This window comes from Lepidochelys kempii, chromosome 13 (assembly GCF_965140285.1).
Source record: "Lepidochelys kempii isolate rLepKem1 chromosome 13, rLepKem1.hap1, whole genome shotgun sequence".
Taxonomy (NCBI): domain Eukaryota; kingdom Metazoa; phylum Chordata; order Testudines; family Cheloniidae; genus Lepidochelys; species Lepidochelys kempii.
The window spans coordinates 5,992,121-6,012,169 of record NC_136392.1 but is presented as its reverse complement, the minus strand read 5'-3'; the positions used below and the strand labels follow the sequence as shown (position 1 = coordinate 6,012,169).

The following is a 20,049-nucleotide window of genomic DNA, read 5'->3' as shown; positions in this document are numbered from 1 at the left end:
ACGCACAAGAGATCATGAAACAATACCTCCTCCCACCCCACTGTCCTGCTGGTAATAGCTTATCTAAAGTGATCATCAAGTTGGGCCATTTCCAGCACAAATCCAGGTTTTCTCACCCTCCACCCCCCACACACAAACTCACTCTCCTGCTGGTAATAGCCCATCCAAAGTGACAACTCTCTTCACAATGTGCATGATAATCAAGGTGGATTTGTGCAGGAAATGGCCCACCTTGATTATCATGCACATTGTGAAGAGAGTTGTCACTTTGGATGGGCTATTACCAGCAGGAGAGTGAGTTTGTGTGTGGGGCGGTGGAGGGTGAGAAAACCTGGATTTGTGCTGGAAATGGCCCAACTTGATGATCACTTTAGATAAGCTATTACCAGCAGGACAGTGGGATGGGAGGAGGTATTGTTTCATGATCTCTGTGCGTATATAATGTATGCTGCAGTTTCCACGGTATGCATCCGATGAAGTGAGCTGCAGCTCACGAAAGCTCATGCTCAAATAAATTGGTTGGTCTCTAAGGTGCCACAAGTCCTCCTTTTCTTTTTGCGAATACAGACTAACACGGCTGTTACTCTGAAACCTGTTATTATTATAGTGGATGTGATACTCAAACCTCATCCACATCACTTATTCCTGCTGGGGAGCGGCCCCCCTGCTAGGCCATGAATAAACTCTGACTCCAGCCGATTCTAATTCCCCTAGGTGACCAAAGTTTGAAACTGGTTCTTTCGACTCCCCTGCCAACATCTTATCCACCTAATTCTGCTCATTCCCTCCCTAAGGGCGCTCACTTTGTAGTGATTGCCCCTTCACGCCCAGTGGCTCCTCACAGAAGTAACTTAGATTGCTTTATATGTTAAGCAGGGGACGGTATTTTCCCCATTGGCCTTCCATGGGAACATAGTAAGTGACAAACTAGACCAAGCCGAAGGGCCATCTAGTCCAATATCCTGTGTCTGACAGTGGCCAGCACCAGCTGTCTCAGTGTGTAAGGTACCCTGCAATACACAGTCTTGGGATAACCTGCCTATGAGGAAAGTACTTCCTCCTCAGCCCCGCTAATTAGAGGTGGAGTTATGCCCTGGGGCATGAGCGTTTATATCCCTTCCAATGCCATATATCCGCTTCTTCCTAATAAACCTGAATGCCATTATTTTAGCTAGCCCCAGAAAGTCTCGCTCTGACTCTTCGCTACTCAGGGTGTAGCGTTACATCCCAGCATCTTCCACCTCAACCGTTCATTCTCCTCTCCATAGTCTGCACTTGGAATCCTGTACAGGCCAGCTGAGATGTTCAGGGTGACAATCCTTCCATTCAGAAGCCGGAGAACTGAAAGCAGGGCTGGGCACTCCTGGTGGAAGATGTCTCGATGCAGAACTTTCCCTCTGCTGGTTCACCACAGTCTGAGTTTGATGCTTGGGAGCTTTTCGTGCAAGCATTTACCTGGACTTTGGGCTAGGACTATGCAGTCCCATCCCCCGCCCAGCTGGTGATTTGAGATAATTAAAATACATGCATAATGTGGAGTGAAGCAAATAAAAAAAATGGATTGAAAGGGAACATAATGGATTTGGGACTAACCCTCATTACTCTAAAATATATATCCTGGATTGCACCCAATGTGTGGTGCAGAATTGGATGCACAATGCATTATATATTAATGGTCATCGTGATGTACTTTTTGAACAGTGGCAGCATGCAGTGACCCCATCCAGCGCAGCAGTCAGCGTATAACAATTTGTATTGAAGCAAAGCAACGGAATCCAAAGTTGCAGTTCAATGCATGGGCCACCTACAGCATATTTTGAATGGAATCAGGTGTTCTCTATTGGAAAAGGTGGGTAGACTAATGTAAAGAGATTCCCACTGCTCCCTTTCCAAGACCCTGGAGTCTTGTGCAGCTGATCATTCTGTTATTCCTCACAGTGGAGTCCGATAAAGGCTCCCCTAGGACATGTAGATTATTGCCATATATTTTGCTAATCATTTACACATTCTAACATTACTGCAAAAATTCAGTCTTACAGAACACCATCGCGTCTATGGATCAGACATAATTATACAATGGTCTGGTCAGCAGGAAGTCTTGAAATGAATTTGCAAGGCGGACAGAAGGAATATATTGTCTCTTAGGGGGAGAGATCAACTCCAAATGGTTTTGCTGGTCTTTCTTCAGATTTTTTGTGTGAAATGATTGAAAACAAGTGACATGAGTCCTAGCTTCTGAAATAGATTCATCTTCTCTGGAAGCAGCTGTTCCTGTTCTTTAAGCATGTATCCTTAGTACAGAATCCCTATTCTTCAGAAAATGATCTAGGAAAAGCCTGCAGATATCCGACCTACAGCGTGTACTTGTTTCAGAGGCCAGGGAGCTATTGGTTTCATATCCAGAAGTCTTTATAACAGAAATGTCAGGCTTAAAAAGAGGTGAAAGGAAACAGTAAAAGAAGGGCTCCTCTGTGCGGCTATCACTCTGGGTTCTCGTAGTATGAGAAACTGTGGAGTTTTCCTTTGAGGTGCTGGAAGTCAGGCCTCTGATCTGGACTGAGCTGCCAGCACTTGTGCATGGTTTCATAGAGCATGGGTGGGCACTTTGGTGGGCAGGACATCTTGAAACCTGTTTGGACTTTTTTGCAAACTTCGCTGTTACTCATACCTACAAATAAAGAAGAAAAAGTGTATTAGAAGCATAACTGCAGGGGGTCTTCAGTCACCCAAGTGCAGCCAGAACAACAACCAGAATCCAGTATCTTTGGGGGTAAGTGCCACTATTCCTCCTTGAAGCATATTTGTATGCACTTGGGAAAGTGGCTGCAATATAAATTGCCATGCTCAATTCTGCTCTCAGTTACACTCAAGTCAACGGGAAGTCAACGGGAAATATGCTGGTGTAACTGAGGGCAGAAAGGAGACTTTAACCTTGCTTTATACTGTGATGCATTCAGAAGAAGAGTGTTTTCCTAAGCTTTGATGCCTGTAACGTGTGCATCTTGTCAGCACAAGAGCTGGGTGAAATTTTTTGACATTTATTTTCAGTGAAGAATGCAGATTTGGTAACATTGAACCATGTGCATTCAGGTCAGTTTCATCAAATAGTTTCTGTTCGAAAACAACTTTTAAAAAATGCCAAAAGAACCAAAATGTTTCATTTAGAAAATTCCAAATGAAATGTATCAGTCTTCACATTTGAAATGTCTTTTTGTTTCAAAATTTCCTTTAATTATGTTATTTTTAAAAAATTAAAAACTTTTCCAAAATGCTCAAAATCAAAACAATTTTCTTCCCTTTTTTGGAATAGCCAGGGACCTGAAAAATCCATTATTTGCACAGCTCCAGTCATCATGGCTTCTTGCCGATGACTCTACCTTGGGCTCCAAACCAAACACAAAGCAGGTGCTTTCCACAATACTCTGTGAAATTAAGCTGAATGGCGAGGAGTTGCACACAGCATAAGGCACAATACCTGGGTATGGAATCTGTCCATAGGTGATAATTTCATACAGAAGGATCCCAAAAGACCAAACATCGGACTTGATGGAATAGCGTCCGTGGGAAATGGCCTCAGGGGCTGTCCATTTATAGGGGATATTGTGGGAGTCAGACAAGTACACATCATCCTGCAAACACAAAGGATTTGTGATTAAAAGGAGAGGTAGATACAGCTCCTGGAAGCAGGGCTCTGCTCCCTCCAGATGTCAAAAATCTGTGCCATTTGGTTTGGACTGCAAGAAACAAAACTGGGATTTCACAGCAGGTGAGACTGGCTAATTGCTCTCCAAGGACCAGGCATGAGACCAGTCTGAAAAACTAGGCAAAGCAGAAAAAGAGGAATCACCCTCCCCCACAAGTTGTGGAGCTCCTCTGCGCAGTCCATGTCAGCCCAGAATAATATTCCATGACTCTCTCATTCTCTCCCCCCCTCCCCAGCCCCCGAGATTCCATCCCTGGCCTTTTCTCTATGTGCTACTGGGCAGGGAGCCTCGACAGGATGGCTTCACATCCCACATTGTCTCCATATCCTTCCCCCCAACTCTTGACCAGAGCAACCATACTGGTTCAGCAGCTCCCAGGCCTTCTGCAACCACAGAAAACTGGGAGGGATTTGGCCGTAAGGGATCTTTAGTGTATTCGTCATCAATGTTGTTTCGGGATTGAGCAGCACCTGCTGTGGAAAGCTTCTCCCATCTACTGATCATTGGATCCATTCCAACCAGCTTTATTCTACAATCCTTCCTCACCTCTTGTCACTGCCTGAGTTGAATAGAGTTACTCACATGAGTAAACACAATCCTACATGAGAATGGATTGCAGAATCAGGCCCTGAGAGAATTCCTTTGCAAATGTGCCTATTGCTCCATTAATTTGTGTGTCCAAAGTTAGCCACATTTTAACATTACTCAGAGGGGAATGTATTCAGAGTGCCATGGAGTAAATCCATCTGCAGGTTGCATGGGGGTAACTGTGAGCAGATTATGGCTCATTGTTATAGAATCATAGAATACCAGGGCTGGAAGAAACCTCAGGAAGTCATCTAGTCCAACCCCCTGCTCAAAGCAGGACCAATCCCCCAATTTTTGTCCCAGAACCCTAAATGGTCCCCTCAAGGATTGAACTCACAACCCTGGGTTTAGCAGGCCAATGCTCAAACCACTGAGCTATCCCTCCCACACAATTATGTTATCATAAACTCACTGAGGGATTCATCAGGGTCCAGCAATCACATTTCCTTACTTCCCCCTTCCAAACCAACCGTTGTCAGCCCTGAGTTGATTTACAATACCTTAATAAGCCTGGCCAGGCCAAAGTCACCCACTTTGCAGATGTTGTTATCTCCAACAAGAATATTTCTAGCAGCTAAATCTCGGTGAACAAAATTCTGAGACTCTAAGTAGCACATTCCATCAGCCACCTGGGATGCCATGTCAACCAGGTCAGTCGTGTGCAGATGCTCTCCTTCTGACTCTGATAAAAAGTGAATGAAAGATCCTTCTATTATTATCTAGCTCCAGTGGTCATGTAGATCAAAGACAGGAAAATAGCTCTGGATGGTGGAAGGCACACTGTGGTAAAAAGGCAAAGCAAGATCTTAGCTGGTCATGGAAACCTGTGTAGAAGTCACAAAGGGGTAAGAGCATGCTCATGTGTTAAATTTAATTTCAGTCAAAAAGTTCCAGAGAGAGTTCCAGAGGTAGAGCAGTAGATCTAATACCTCTTCCGTCATCTGATAAAATAGGCTCGGTTTTGTATTTGACAAGTTGAAGCATGTGAGAAAGAAAGATAGAAAGAAGAATTCCAAAGACATGAACATATTCAATTTTAAGAGATTTTAACTTGACATTTTTCAAATTTTGAAATTTAGACAAAATTTCCAGCTTTGATAAAAACAATAGGAAAAATATTGAAAAAAAATCAGCAAATTTTTACTGTTTTTTTTCCTATCAGCGTAAATTTTAACTATTTATTCTCCCAACAATGTAAATGTATCCAAAGATTGGGGGAAAAAATCAAAATATCTCTGGAAACACCTCCTGCTCCAACACAATAGATCTCTGTATTGCATTTCCTTGGATGACAAAAGTTGATATCACTGAACTTAGTGAATCAATTCCATCCCTGCTGTTGTTAAAACCAATGATGGATGGAGAGCAAGGATGAAATTGTGCCTCTGACTTTTCCCCACAATTAAATGATCTCCGCCATCGAAAAGTATAAGGTAATCACTGACATGGGTTTAGTATCGTCCCGCCACAACTGTCTTGGGCTAAAATTTTCAAAAGCAACAAAGTCACTTAGGACCCTAAATTTCTTTTTTAAAAGTGACTTAGGCTCTGACCCTCAAAGGTATTTAGGTGCCTAACTCCCATGGGTATAGGGACCTAAAATACCTTTGAAAATCTGAACCTTAGGAGTCCAATGAGAGACGTAGCTTCTTAAGACATTTAGGTGGTTTCAAAAAGTGAAAGCTGGGTCACTTTCTACCTGCTTAATCCTTGAGGTATCTTTGGTTCCTAAGAGACTAGACCACCATTTAAAAAAATGGACACCAATTACTTTGGAGGCTTCCGTTGTTGGGAGCCCTACATGAGACAGCTACTACCTGAACAACCAGAGCTGCCATTGGCTTCACCTACTACTAGATCAGTCATACTTGTTCCAGAGATAGCTCCTTCCGGGAGATCATCCTCTAGTTTTTATGATCCATCCTCTAGTGCCCTCTTTTTAACCTCAGCTTGTATCATTGCTGTAAGTTATGGAAGAAGGGAGAGGGTGGCTTGAAGATCAAACCTCTTTCTCCACTCACCATGGCTTGAAGTCATCTGGGAACACCACTACTCTGCCTTACCTCGGAGAAAATCTAGTAGGTTTCCTTTGAGCATGAGCTCGGTGATGATGTAGACAGGGTCTCCAACAGAAGATATGGCATAGAGGGAGAGGATGTGCTTGTGCCTCAGATTCTTCATTACCTCAGTTTCATTCTTAAAAGTGGCCTGGTACGTCAGGTCAGCTGCAAAGGACCCGTGTAAGAAAAGAGAATGGAAAGGAATGAGGTGCTTTAATAGAGATCTTAACATTGAATTACCTCTTCCAAGGCTACTGGCAGAAACCTAAGAGATATGGAGACATGGGCATTCATGTCCATCATAAAACAACTTAGAATACTTGGACAAAGAAATTGTTCCACTAACACCCCTTTGTAGATGAGAGATGCGGAATCCTAAAATGGGGCTTTTCACAGAGCTAGTCTCTGGTGTTACTCTTGAGGTGATAGTGTTAATACTGTTGCCCCTTTTCGACCTAAGCAGCTAGTCAAATTTCGGGGCCGTGAGGATGTTCCAGTTGGAAACAGAAATTGATGGAGTCTGGCATTTTCTTTGATGCAGTCTTATTTATTTATAAGGAAATAGTCCAAAGTACAAAGCCCAAAGTCCTGCTTCTCCGAATGCAGGAGAAGTCAAGAACAAAAGGAGAGGTGTCTTAGCTTACAGCCCCAAGCCTTTTTAGCCAACACCAGTCTCAAAAGCTCTCTCTCTAGCTTTTCCAGGGTCACATTGTGCTCACAGGCTACTGCCTGGCTTTCTGGATTTTTGCCTCAGCTGCTCTCTCTTCTATGTGGTCTTAGTTTCTGTGCGTTCTCCCTTCACACTCACACCTCAATCAAAAGCCCCTCTACTCTGCCCACCCAGTTTAAAACTCCCTGAGTGAGTTCACAACCTCTTTCCCCTCCCCGCCCCCCCGTTGTCTTAGGGGAGACGCCTGTGCTTAACTTATCCTGAGAGTTGTGTTAATTGAAGGGTGCATTCGCTCCCATCTCAAAGAGGTTTGTGACCCATTCAGTCACCCGTACCTCTCAGCATACCAATACGGTGACTGGTGTGATGCAGCAGGGCCCAGGAGCATTGGGAGAGTGATCTTACTGGGGTCTGGGAAGTGGGCAGGCATAAGCCCTAGGCTAATTAAGGATGGTTCCCTGTAGAGTAGGGAAGCTTACTACAGGTTAATTGGAGAACCTGTAGCCAATCAAGGCCCTGTCAGGAACCTAATTAAAAAAAACCTGCTTCAGGCAGACAGGGTGGTGTGAGGAAGGAGAGAGGGCTGGAGTTTGGAGGTGTGTTGCTGAGAATTAAAAGACCAGAGAACTGGAGGAAGGGAGGGCAGGGAGACTCCCTCCCCGAGTGTCAAGGACTGAGGGTAACCCTACCCAAAGGGGAAGAGGGTAAGAAACCCACAGAGGTTGAGAGGGGCTGGGGCTCAAAGTGAGGAGCAAGCCCAGACCCCTTCCCCGCTTCTCTCCTCTACCACCTTCCCGGGCCACTAGCGGGGCCCTCAGCTCCCCAAGAGGGCAAGGGGTGGTGTCCAAGCACCCCCTGCCACGAAAAGCGCGGGACCCACCATACCCAGTATGGCAAAATGGCCAACGTTGGTATCAGCTTTAGGACCCTGCATGGAGCCATGGGACTTTAGTGACTCATTTTGGCAGCTGGACCAAGTGGGACCTATTATCTCCCACTCAGGACTACAAAGCCATGTCCCGATGGGCACAAAGGAAGTGGTTTTTCAATAACGTTGGCTCAATTAGCTTAACACAAGTGAAAAGGTCTCTCAATACTCATCAAGATGCAGGCTAACACACTAAAATCCATAGACCTGGCTGGGTTTGAACTTAGGGTAGATTTTTTGGAGCCAGACAAAGCAGGAGGAAGGCCTTTCAGAGAGAAACCCTAGGAAAAGCCTGCTCAGAACGGAGTTGGGGCTACAGTTCATGTTCTAGATACAGGCCTGCCAAGGGCTTTGTTATTATATAAGTCAAGGATAAAGGCAAACCTCAGGGGTGGGGGTGAGTTTGCACCATAACCACAGTGGTTACAAATACTTTGCATTTCTTCACTGCCCTTAAAAAAACCCAGCAACAACGACTGATGATCTTCTATCAGAGTGGAACGCATGTCTACAGTGATACAACCCTACCCATGCAACAAGGCATTCTGGGAGTTGTAGTTCCTGGAGGCACCCTTGCAATTATAGGCTAGAGAAAAAAATGCTGGGAAAGGGAGCAGGAATATAAATTCTCTTTTTTCCAATCTCCTGCCTATAATAATCTTCTGTTGACAGGTAGGAGAGGCCTGCTGCCGCAGTGACTGGGGTCTTTGCTGAGAGGAAATCAGGGAAGGAGGCTAGGAGGGGCTGTGGGAAGCAGTCTGAGAAAGATCCAGGAAAAAGGCCAAAGAAGCAGGCAAGGCTCTGGAACCATGGGAGGGGTATGTTCTTTGTTCAGGAGAGGGCTGCGTCAGAACCACTGGACTGGGGGCGAAGGCTTAGACTTGCGTTAGAACAGCTGTTTGTTGTCAATGGACTCTCATTATCCTGAAAAGGGTAGAGTTTTGGTTTGGCCAGGGGTTGAGACTAGCCAGACAGTGGGGGAAGCTGAAGCAGCAGAGAGAAGACAAGCCACTGCTACCCTCTCTAGATAAAGAATACAAACATTCCTCCAGAAGAAAAGCTGTCACCTTTGGGGATTGTTTTAATTGCAACTTTGACCTTGTTTTTCCAGTATCCTTCATAGACCTCTCCAAAGTATCCAGCTCCCAGCTTCTTGACCAGACTGAATTCTTCTTTGGGTCTTTCCCATTCATCCCAGTGAGGCAGGGGCTCTTGTTCTTGCTAGATTAAACAACAACAAAACAACTTTATACTGTTTCAGCCTGAGAAAGTCCATCGGGGGAAATAATGGAGATATACATCTGCCACTGACAGCCTGGCCAGCAGGTGGCTGAAGGACTGGCTAGAACAACATGAATCGGTGCTCTCTGTTGTGATCGGTGCTCTCTGCGAGGGCTGATGAACCGATCGATCAGGGTGATCAATGGGATTATACATCCAGAGAAAGGATGTACAATCCCATTCGCTCTACACCACTCAGTTGACACCAAGATGTTCCAGAATACTGTGCTCCTCCAATGTGTCATTACCATGGAGGAGCTCAGATACCATGGAGATGTTTTGCAGACCACATTGAGGGAAGCCATGTAAGCACCTAGACAAATTAGACCATTTGGGGGCAGGCAACACACGTTTCTCCACTTGCAAAAATGCCACCTTCTCTTTCTTTACTTTCTCTTTTGCAACATGAAAGGCAGTGTCTACAAGCATAAACCCCATGCCACTTCACCAAGGAAAAGTGTTTTTTTTTTTAATTCCAAAAACAAATGAGACTTCACTATCTAGAGAGCAAAGGTGCACTCCAGGCCAAGTTCCTAACTGCAGCCTATGTGACATAGTCACAATTGGAAATGATTTCCCCCCTAGGGTTAAATCTATGATTTTTTTGTTGCCAAATCTCAAGGTTTCCAATATGAATATCTATGAAGCAAAAGCTGGTGGCTTGGCTGGCTTCTCTACAGGTGTCCTATTTGCGAGACAAGGCTTCTTCATTGCATCCTTCTTCTGTTATAGTGAGGCATGTGTGCACAGGCAGCAGTGAAGGTGTTAAGGAATGGTCTACATATCAGCTGCTATTTCCATGTCACTGGGTGAGCATAAGAGATGCTACATGCTTCCTTAGTCATATGATATACAAGTGGTATCTGGGGGTCTGCATCTATCTTCCACCCCCACAAAGCTCCAATATACACCCAAACCACCTGCCAAGCTGAGATGCTATCCTGATACCTTGCTCCTTCAGTCTCCTTTGCCATTTCTTGATATTTTTATGCATTAATTTGCCAACATAATTCTGAGGGTAACTCCCCTGACTTCAATATTTACACCAGGGATCTATTTTTGCCAAGCAAATTTGATTTCTATAGTTGCTGATCTTACAAAATGGGTAGTGACTAATAGGATGTATATACAGCATTGAAAGAACTTGTATAATTTTATTCCTGGGGGAATTCTGCGCCAAAAAATTAAAAATTCTGCACCAAAAATTAAAAATTTTGCAAAATTCTACATATTTTATTTGTCAAAATAACGCAACATAATCATGCCAGTTTCAATTATTTTAGTAATTTATTTAAACTGCAATACAGAAAAAAGTCACAACAATCCAGCATTACCTAAACACATGAAAGTTACGTTGCAAATACTTGGTAACCAATATCCTGCATTCCACTTATAATTCTGGACTTTCATTTAAATTACATTACAGATCACCAAACAGCAACATAAAAATAATGTAGAATGTCATTTTAAATTGCTCAGACTTTCACACATGAAAGTCATTCAATTTTGCTAATCATTGTCCTGCATTTCATTATAATCCGGTATTTTTATTTACATTACAGTACAGAAAACAAAGAGCCTTCAAGTTTTTCTCACTTAGTGATTTCCTTCTTGCTGAAAGGATCAAATTGTACAGTGAAAAACTTCTTTTTGCATCTGCAGGGTTTGAGACAGCATTTATGCAATTCAGGGTCAATTTGGCAATATTTGGAATCCTCTCTTTCACCGACAGCAAAAAACACTTGGAGGTCTACAAAAATAGGTTTACTTTGAATAGCTTCAAGCACGATCTTTTCCTTGTACAGTTTTAGCTCCTGTTCAGGTACCTCAGAAAAACCACGTATTGCTTGAAAATACTCACACAGTGTACTGGCAAGATATAAACACAATGAGGATCAAATAACCTACAAGCCTTCAGAAAATTCAGACCTGGTTGTCCAAAGGACAAATATTTGTTAAGCTTTTGAGAAGCTTCATGGACTGCCTCTTTAAAGAGATCTAGAAAGGCTAGTCTTTCAACAGGAGATAAGTTTTCCCTAAATTTGAAAAACTCTGAGGTGCTTTCTCAAGGGAGCTCTAGATGTGAACTGAAATATATCTGCTGTTCTTCCAGAAGGTCAAATGCTTTAATAGTGCAATCCTTCCTGCTCTCAAATGCCAGATTTAAACAGACTTTGTTCATCTTTCTGTGCTAGAAAAGTGATCTGTACTTTCAATAACACATATTTAGTTGGGTCATTCAGCATTTTCTGAATAGTTTGCACAGAAACTGACGAGATGCTGTTGCTCTCTTGGCTGAAGAACTCTTTGTAGAACTGAAAGTTCTTAGAGTGATACTGAACTTCATGGAACCAGATGTTCCAGTGTGTTCTACCCGGGCTACAAGGCATGGATGCTTTTGCATCTGGAGACTCCTCTTGTAGTTTCTAGTTCATGAAATGGAGGTACCTCACTTTCCTACTACCAGAGTTATAGAACATGTTTTCAAAGCACTTTACATATGTCTCAACCAGCTGAAAAGGCTTTCTAAATGATTCACCAATTAAATTAACAATACGTGCTAAACAGGTGATATGAACAGTATTTGGAAACAGTGTAGAAAACACAGAATCAGATGCCTTTTTCATGTAACTAACATTGTCAGTATCTATTACTAAAACATTTTCATAATCAAGCTGGTACTCATTTCCTGCTTTGACTACAGCCTGTGAAACAGCTGACTGATTAACAGCATCTGAAAACATTTTATCCATCAAAAGAGAGTTAACATGCCCACGGCAAGCAGGTTGTAATGGTGTAAACAGTACATACAGAACTGATCTTGCCTCATCATCACAACATTCATCAAAGATAATAGCGATTTTCTTGTCTTTAAGCTTCAGTTTTAAGTTTTCCTTTCCTTTGAGGTACACTTCAGGTGAGTATGACTCAGTCAGTTGTGTCCTATCAGGAATTGCACCACCATTCTAGACCCTGCTGTCAAGAAATTGTCCCACAAGTGGGTGGTCCATCTTTGACATAGGGATGTTGGCACCTGCTAGTGTCTTCACTCGTGCTATACAAATCTGAAAGTAGAGAAGTTAGGTGAGTCTTGAGTGAGCACCAGTGTTTACTATCCATGAAACGTTTTTAATCTTAGATTAATACATTTATTCACATTATATTTAGTTCCTAATGTCTAGATTTTAATTTAGATTTATAGTATAGTAAATGATCACATGATTACATATATATTGTAATATTCAGTTATTTGGCTTATGCCTCTATTCAAGGAGACTTGCACTCAATAACAAAAGTGCATTATTAAATTACAATCGACTGTAGAACATCACGTGAAAGTGCAAAAGTGACAGTGTAAAGTGTGTTATCATCAACAGAAGACTGACCACAGTCATCACTTAAAAAAAGTTTAAAACCAGAGCTGTCAATTCCAGATCTCCGAGCAAGTGAAGAGACCCCATCAGTATAGCTTTTCTAAGCTACTTATCTTATTTTTCTGTATTATAACATTTTCTGATATTTTCCACTCACCTCCACACATTCTTTCTCCACCTGTGTTTTGTTTTTCAGTGTACTTTTTTCTGTCTTCCTCGTAAGCCGTATCTTCCTTCAGTTTGGGGTTTTTTTTTAAGGCAAAATAATCAACAAATTACAGACCGTCGGTCATGATTGAGAACAAGATTGCAGGACGCGTAAAATAATTTGTCCCCCTCCGTATGCAGTTTTGCAGGGAATTCTTGAGCATGAGAAGCTGGCATAGCTGTTTTCGGTGAGGATGTGAAAGCCATTCACGTCATGCATAAGAATGAATATCTCTTTGGTAACTTCATCTGGACCTGGCTGGCTACTTCGGGAAGTGCTTAGGTCTGACTGTCTTGATATTTTATTGACTGCTTGACAAATGTTTTATTTGCCCTCAAAGTCTTTTTTTAAAATAGGTAAATAAAATAGATTCTGAGCTGTAATCTAATCCCATTGTGCCACTAGAGCAGCGGAAAAAAGCAAGAAACCACATAGATCTTTCCTAGCTGAGGATTCCCTTCCTGTCATTTACAATAAAGTGCCTTTACACCACCCTGGCAATGTAATGGAGCCTTACAACTTTTACACCTGTTTTATGCTGCTGGGGGAATTGATTAAGAATGGGAACAATTCAATAACAACAGTAGGAACATTAATAACTAAGCAGGCAGGCTGCTACATTTTCTGCTCTTCTTGAGGGGATAAAGCCTGCCTTGAACCTACCTCCAAACAACCTGAAGCTCTATCCCTCCATGTGGGGAGTGCTGCAATAGCCTCTCGCGCTCATTCAGTCACACGCACACCCAGCCCCGTCCGCCTGGCGGTGATTGATGTCTCCCCACACACGCCCAGCCCCGCACCCCCAGCAGTGATCTCCACCAATTGCTCCAGGTGCTCGAAGAGAGATATCCGGGCTGCCTGGGAAGGGGCATGTGTCCCCCGCAGATTTCTTTGGTTCTCCATTTTTCTGTGGGGAAGCAAAAAAATCTGCAGAGGATATGAATTCTGCGTGTGCGCAGTGGGGCAGAATTCCCCCAGGAGCATATAATATACATGCAGTCACTAGAGGGCAGTGTTCGGTTGACACTAAGTGTGCATTTCTGTGTTGGGGGCTGATTTATTTACTCATTCGCAGATTTATAAGGCCAGAGAGGACCATTGTGATTAACAAGCGTGATCTCCTGGATAAGAAAGGGCATGGGTCTTCCCTGAATTAATTTCTGTTTGAACAAGAGCATATTTTTTTAGAAAAACATCCAATCTGGATTTTAAACTGGCCAGTGATGGGGACTCCACGACAGTCCGTGGTAAGGTGTCCCACTGGTAAAAAAAAAAATAAATGATGATGATTTATTTACAATCTGAATTTGTCTAACTTCAACGGCCAGCCAATAGCTCGTTATACCTTTGCCTGCTAGACTGAAGAGCCCATTGTCAAAGTTTTGTTCCCCATGCTGGTATGTACAGAGTGTGATCAAGCCATCCCTTAGCCTTCTCTTTGTTAAGGTAAACAGATGGAGCTCCTAGAGTTTATCACTATAAGGCATGTTATCCAATTCTTTAATCATTCTCTTATAGACTCATAGACTTTAAGGTCGGATGGGACCAGTGTGATCATCTAGTCTGACCTCCTGCACATCGCAGGCCACGGAACCTCACCCACTCCTATAATAGACTCATAACCTCTGGCTGAGTTCCTGAAGTCATAGAATTATACCACTGGAAGGCCCTCGAGAGGTCATCTAGTCCAGTCCCCTGCACTCATGGCAGGATCTAGACCATGGTATCTCTCTCATGGTATAAATGTGCCAACTCACATATCACCTAACAATAAGAATACTTAGGGCCAGATCTGCAAAGGTATTTACTCACCTGAAGATGCAGGTAAGTGCCTAGAGGGATTTTCAAAAATGCCTAAACAGATTAGGCATCTAACTTCTATTCATTTCAATGGGAGTTAGGGGCTTAACCTGTTTACCAGCTCTTGAAAACTCTACTATGTGCTTATCTGCATCTCCAGGCACTTAAATACCTTTGAAATCTGGCCCTCGGTGCTTAGATGGCATCTGCCTCCTAATGATTCCACAAAAGTGGGTATTATTCTCCTCATGTTACATATTGGGAAACTGAGGCACAGGTAGGTTTCAGGACTTGCCCAAAGTCAGAGAGTCAGTGACAGAGTCAGGAATAGCATCCAGGTCTTCTGATTTCAAGTCCCCTGGTCTAACTAATAGATTTTAAGATCTCCTGAACAACACAAACCAGAGAATTTCACCCTGTGATCGAGCCCATCTGACCTCCTGTGTAACACAAGCCATAGTATTTCACGCAGTCACCCCTGTACTGAACCCATCTGACCTCCAGGCCTGCATGCAAGAAGACATCAAGCTTGCCCTGCCATATCCTGACCCACTCACCAACTAACGTTCCCACCACAAGCATCATCCTGGCAGTTCTTGGCTGGCTCAGATTTACCTTCCAGCAGGGGATGGTCAGTCTCAGGCCGTGGGAGAGGGTCTTCGCTTTGTAATGCTCCACCAGGCTGCGCAGATCAGGGAAGGAGAACACCACGTTCATGTAGAGGTTCCCCTGGGGGTTCTGCCAGATCTTGTAGTGCCTCACAATTGAGTCATCCCGAACTGTGAAATCAAGGAGGAGAGGCAGAAGGAGCACACAATGCAAAACAGTCATTAAATGTGTTGCTACCTTCCTGTGCCAGTAACTGACAGCATGCCAGGAGGCAAGAAGTCATTCCTCACACACCTGTCACTGGTGGGGGAAAGGTTTGGATTTGTTCAGGGTCTGCCTACCTCCTATACCTGGGTTTCAGAATCGAATGTGGTGATCCCTCACTAAAATCACCAATTTGCTTTAACTTAAGGCCCGGCTGTCAGAGGTGCTGAACAATCTGTCGCTCTCATTGACTCCAGAGTTGTGGGTGCTCAGCCCCTTTGGAAATAAGGCCCTTGGTGTAATGGCGATTGTAATCCCTGGAGACAGAGAACACCTCTGTGGCTATAAACACACCAGTGGCTATAAAGCACCTTGCTCACTCCGGGTACGGAAATAAACCAAATATTTAGCCAACGAGAATGTGTATTAGTGATGACTAGCACTGCATTCAGGAATTTTAGTGGGTCAGTTCCCTTCAAACACTGCCAATGCTTACAGAGCAGAATCCAGTGTCCTCTTATCTTGTGTTTCTGATCCTTGTTCCCTGCTGCACACTGACTCAATGTACACCTCTGTTAGACACATGCTCTGCCACAAGTCTTCCTGGGTTATTTTTGCTCTGTTTCCTGGTAGGTATTGTCCTGAGGCTTCGTGCAGCCGCAGGAGATTAACCATAGGAATTGCACGCTGTAAACTTTACTGCTGTCTTCCTGTAACAGAGAGGCTCAGAATCCCCATTTCTAGCAGCAGTCCGAGCAGTTGGCTCAAAGGAACAACTTGCAATGCGTGTGATCTGGGATGGAGGAGGGGAATAAGTATGTGATTTCTACACTATGGAATGGAAAGTGGTCACATGTGGTTTCTTAAAGAGACACGCCAGCCTGCTGAGAACACTTCTTTCCAAAATGTTTGTATCTACCCAGCTCGCTAGCTGTGAAAGAAATGGGTGGAAGAAGCATTAGTGTATTTTCAGCATCTGACAAAGTTTTGTTTATGGTCAGTTTCACCGATTCCCTGGAGTAACAAGCTAAACAATTTCACAGGAAAATGCCTTATTAATAGGAACAGGTGGAGCAGAAAAAAACCCCCTTACTTATTACAAAGGAATTAAAGAAAGAAATCAAGACATACCATTGAATGAAAGGGCACTCTATCCAAAAGGGGAAGGTTCTTCCAATTTAGCCAATTCAAAAAAATGGATAGTGTCTCTTTAGCATGGCTGGCTCCTGTGAAATTGCTCAATAGTCCAGAAAAGGAAATTCCGTATTCAGAGGTCTAAGCAAAAGGGCTGGTGTCTTGTTACAGAGGGTGGGTCAGAAGGAGGGAGAGAAATAGCTTGACTTACCTGAAAGCACGTATTCAGCATCTTTTTTCTCACTGATTCGGATTAGAAAGGCCCCGGTCTTGTTCTTATCCGACAGCAGTCTCTGTAAAGTCTCAGAACGCGAGATCTGCCCAAAAAACCAGCTGGAGGAGGAGAGAAAATAAACTTGTGTTGAAATGGAGTCTCTCTAGAGCATCAGCACACACGAGGATCTCTGCATCAACCTAGCTAGCTCTATTGTAACAACTCCATGGCCAGCGAGAGACTTCGCTGTGTTGCTGTTCTGCATCCCCCAAATCACAAAGAACCTGCTTCAGTAGACAGGACCCTACCCCCTGCTCCCTAAACACATCCCCCAAGCTAAGGAAGGTTCAGTCTCTTTCTGCATCTATGACTTCTTTTGGGATTGTTGCATTGTCTCTCTGGGATTCACAGCCGAAGAGTAGGGGTTCAGGCTTCCCAGGACCCTTCCCCTGCTTTGCACCACATTGGTGAGGCAAAACAGCCATAAATGAAGCTTGTTGACCTAAGGTTATGCCTGATCTGGGTCACTGGCATGGCACAAAGGCAGCCAGAGCATGCCCATGACTCAGGCCCTAGATAGCTAGTCCTCCCTACTTCCCTGTCCAGAGGCTGTCCTTGTCATCCAGTGCTGGGCATATGGGTGTCAGACATAGGTTCTCTTGGGCCTTGCCTTGTGGGATGCTGCCCCGGAGTTTCATTGTAACCTAACCCTTTGTAAAAGGGCGGTAGTTTCCTCTAGAGAAACAAGTGAGAATCTATGGATCAGGTTCAGACACTGACACCAAACTGCTTGGCTTGGCTAAACTGCCATTTGGCTAACAAGTGCAAAGCCCTCTGATCTTCCAGCATTAAACAGTGGTTACGATTCCTGACCCCAGCGGGGTTTTACTTACGGTTCTGCCTCCATTGTCTCCTGCTCAGCTAAATAATTGTAAGGAACATAACCTTCAGCTAGGATCCTGTTCGAGCCATCGACTTTCTTGGCCCACCACCATTCTCCTTCTTGCCTGATGACCTGGAATAGGTCTCCTGCCCGGAAGCTGATTTCTGTCCGTGTCCTGGCATCAAAGTCCCAGAGGCTGGTGTACAGAGGACTGGCTCCAAGCCTGGAATTCATGCTGCCGGGTGGAGGAGCTGAATTATGGCAGAAGTTAGGTTTCCCCGCAGCAGAGCCAAGGTCAACGAGGTTCTCATAGTTTTCCAGCCATGAGCTCTTTAAACAGCTGTGCCGAGCAGCCCTGGAATGCTTGTCTCCTGCTGCCTTCCAAAGGTGTCTGTGTAACTCTGCCAACTCATCTCACCAGAGGCAGGTCAGATGGTACCTGCCAGGAGCAGACTTTGCAAAACGCCCTCTGCACATCATGTTCTTTATAGCTAAATTGCAGCCCTGCCCTTAAGCCACGCCTCTTTTGGCAACAAAAGGACAGAAGGAAGCCAAGTGAATTACTGCTAGGTTTCAGGTGGGTGCAAGGCACCAATCCTGTGAAGCAAGCAGGGCTGCCTAGCTAAAGGCCAGAGGCGGAGGGGCCATGCGTGACCGATGAGGTTTCACTTTAGGGTACGTCTGCACTGCAATTGGGAGGTGTGATTGCCATGTGCAGACATACAGGGCCTACCTTTACTTTAACTCACTCACATACAGATAGCAGTGACGCTGTGGCAGGACGGACTTCACCCCGGGCTATACAAGCCCACCTGGGACCTTAGGTATCATTTGGGTGGCTAGCCGTGTTGTCATGGCTTCATTGCCATTGGTCCCCAAGCTAGCTAGATTGCAAGCACACCCCTTGATTGCAGCGTAGCCGTCCCATGAGTGAATTTCACCCAGCTGTAGGCTGCTATATGGGAGAGGGGAAGGGGAGAGAAAGGGGGGAAACAGAGATGCTAGAAGACAAGAGAGGGAGAGGAATTTATAGAGAGAGATGACGGTCAAGGAGGTTAAACAGGGAGGAAAGGGAAGAGAGAGAAAATGGGGAAAGAGGAGAAGGGGAGGGGAATAGGGAATAAAATGGAATTTTAGAGGGTTAGTGGCGATTCTTGAGTTAGCCTGAGGATTTCACGCATGTTAAAAAGGCAGTTATTACACATGCCACATAAGGGTGTAAAGCAATATCCTGGCCTCTGTTTTGGGGCAGGGAGCTGTAGTCAATGTCTCTCTCATGCCCCAAAACAGAGGCCAGGAGGATATTGCCTTGCACCGTTATGTGCCATATGTAATAACTGCCTCATAAAGCCACTCAGCTGTATGTACGGTCCGATCCCCCTACCCTGTGCCTCTTATGGGGCCTGATCCAATTCTCGTTGAAGTCAATGGAATACTTCCTGTTGACTTTGCTGGGTTCTGGACGGGGTCCATACAGGGCTTTTCACCTGCAGATCTCAAAATACGTAGCCTAGACAAACCTACATAAGATGGGTGCACAACTGGCTGGAAAATCATACTCAAAGAGGAGTTATCAATGGTTCACAGTCCAGCAATAGGGGAAACCGAGGCACAGGGAAGTAATTTTTAATTCTAATCCTGGCTTCCAAAGCAAAGCACTTGCAACTCCTCCCAGGGTGGTTTCATCCACAAACTTTATAAGTGTACTCCCCGTGCCATTATCCAAATCATTTATGAAGATATTGAATAGAACCAGGCTCCAGACAAATCCCTGCGGGACCCCCATCGATATGGCCTTCCAGCTGGACTGTGAACCATTGATAACTCCTCTTTGAGTATGATTTTCCAGCCAGTTGTGCACCCACCTTATAGTAGGTTTGTCTAGGCTATATTTCCTTGGTTTGCTTATGAGAAGGTCATGTGAGACTGTATCCAAAGTCTTACTAAAGTTGAGGTATATCACAGCTACTGTTTCCCCCATTCATAAGGCTTGTTACCCTGCCAAAGAAGGATATTAGGTTGGTTTGACATGATTTGTTCTTGACAAATCCATGTTGACTGTTACTGTCACCTTATTATCTTCTAGGTGCTTACAAAGTGTTTGATGATTTGCTCCCATTATCTTTCTGGGTACCGAAGTTAAACTGACTGATCTATAAAAACAACAAGGAGTTTGGTGGCACCTTAAAGACTAACAGATGTATTTGGGCATAAGCTTTTGTGGGTAAAAAACCCACTTCTTCAGATGCATGAAAAGCTTATGCCCAAATCAATCTTTTGGTCTTTAAGGTGCCACCAGACTCTTTGTTGTTTTTGTGGATACTGACTAACCTGGTTACCCCCTGATACTTGACTGTTCTATATTTCTGTGGGTTGACCTTATCCTTCTTTT

The 20,049-nt window shown here is 44.1% G+C and overlaps 1 protein-coding gene across 1 annotated transcript; it reads right to left on the bottom strand.

Moving 5' to 3' along the window:
* Positions 1-474: 474 nt before the first annotated feature.
* Positions 475-18,125, bottom strand: PTK6 (protein tyrosine kinase 6). Its single transcript, XM_073309025.2, has 8 exons — positions 17,668-18,125; positions 16,772-16,893; positions 15,229-15,392; positions 9,018-9,171; positions 6,356-6,517; positions 4,793-4,974; positions 3,476-3,629; positions 475-2,668 (listed from the first exon to the last, which is right to left on the bottom strand). The coding sequence occupies exons 1-8, from the start codon at positions 17,889-17,891 to the stop codon at positions 2,481-2,483; spliced, it is 1,350 nt and encodes a 449-aa protein (XP_073165126.1). The 5' UTR covers positions 17,892-18,125; the 3' UTR covers positions 475-2,480.
* Between the last annotated feature and the right edge of the window lie 1,924 nt (positions 18,126-20,049).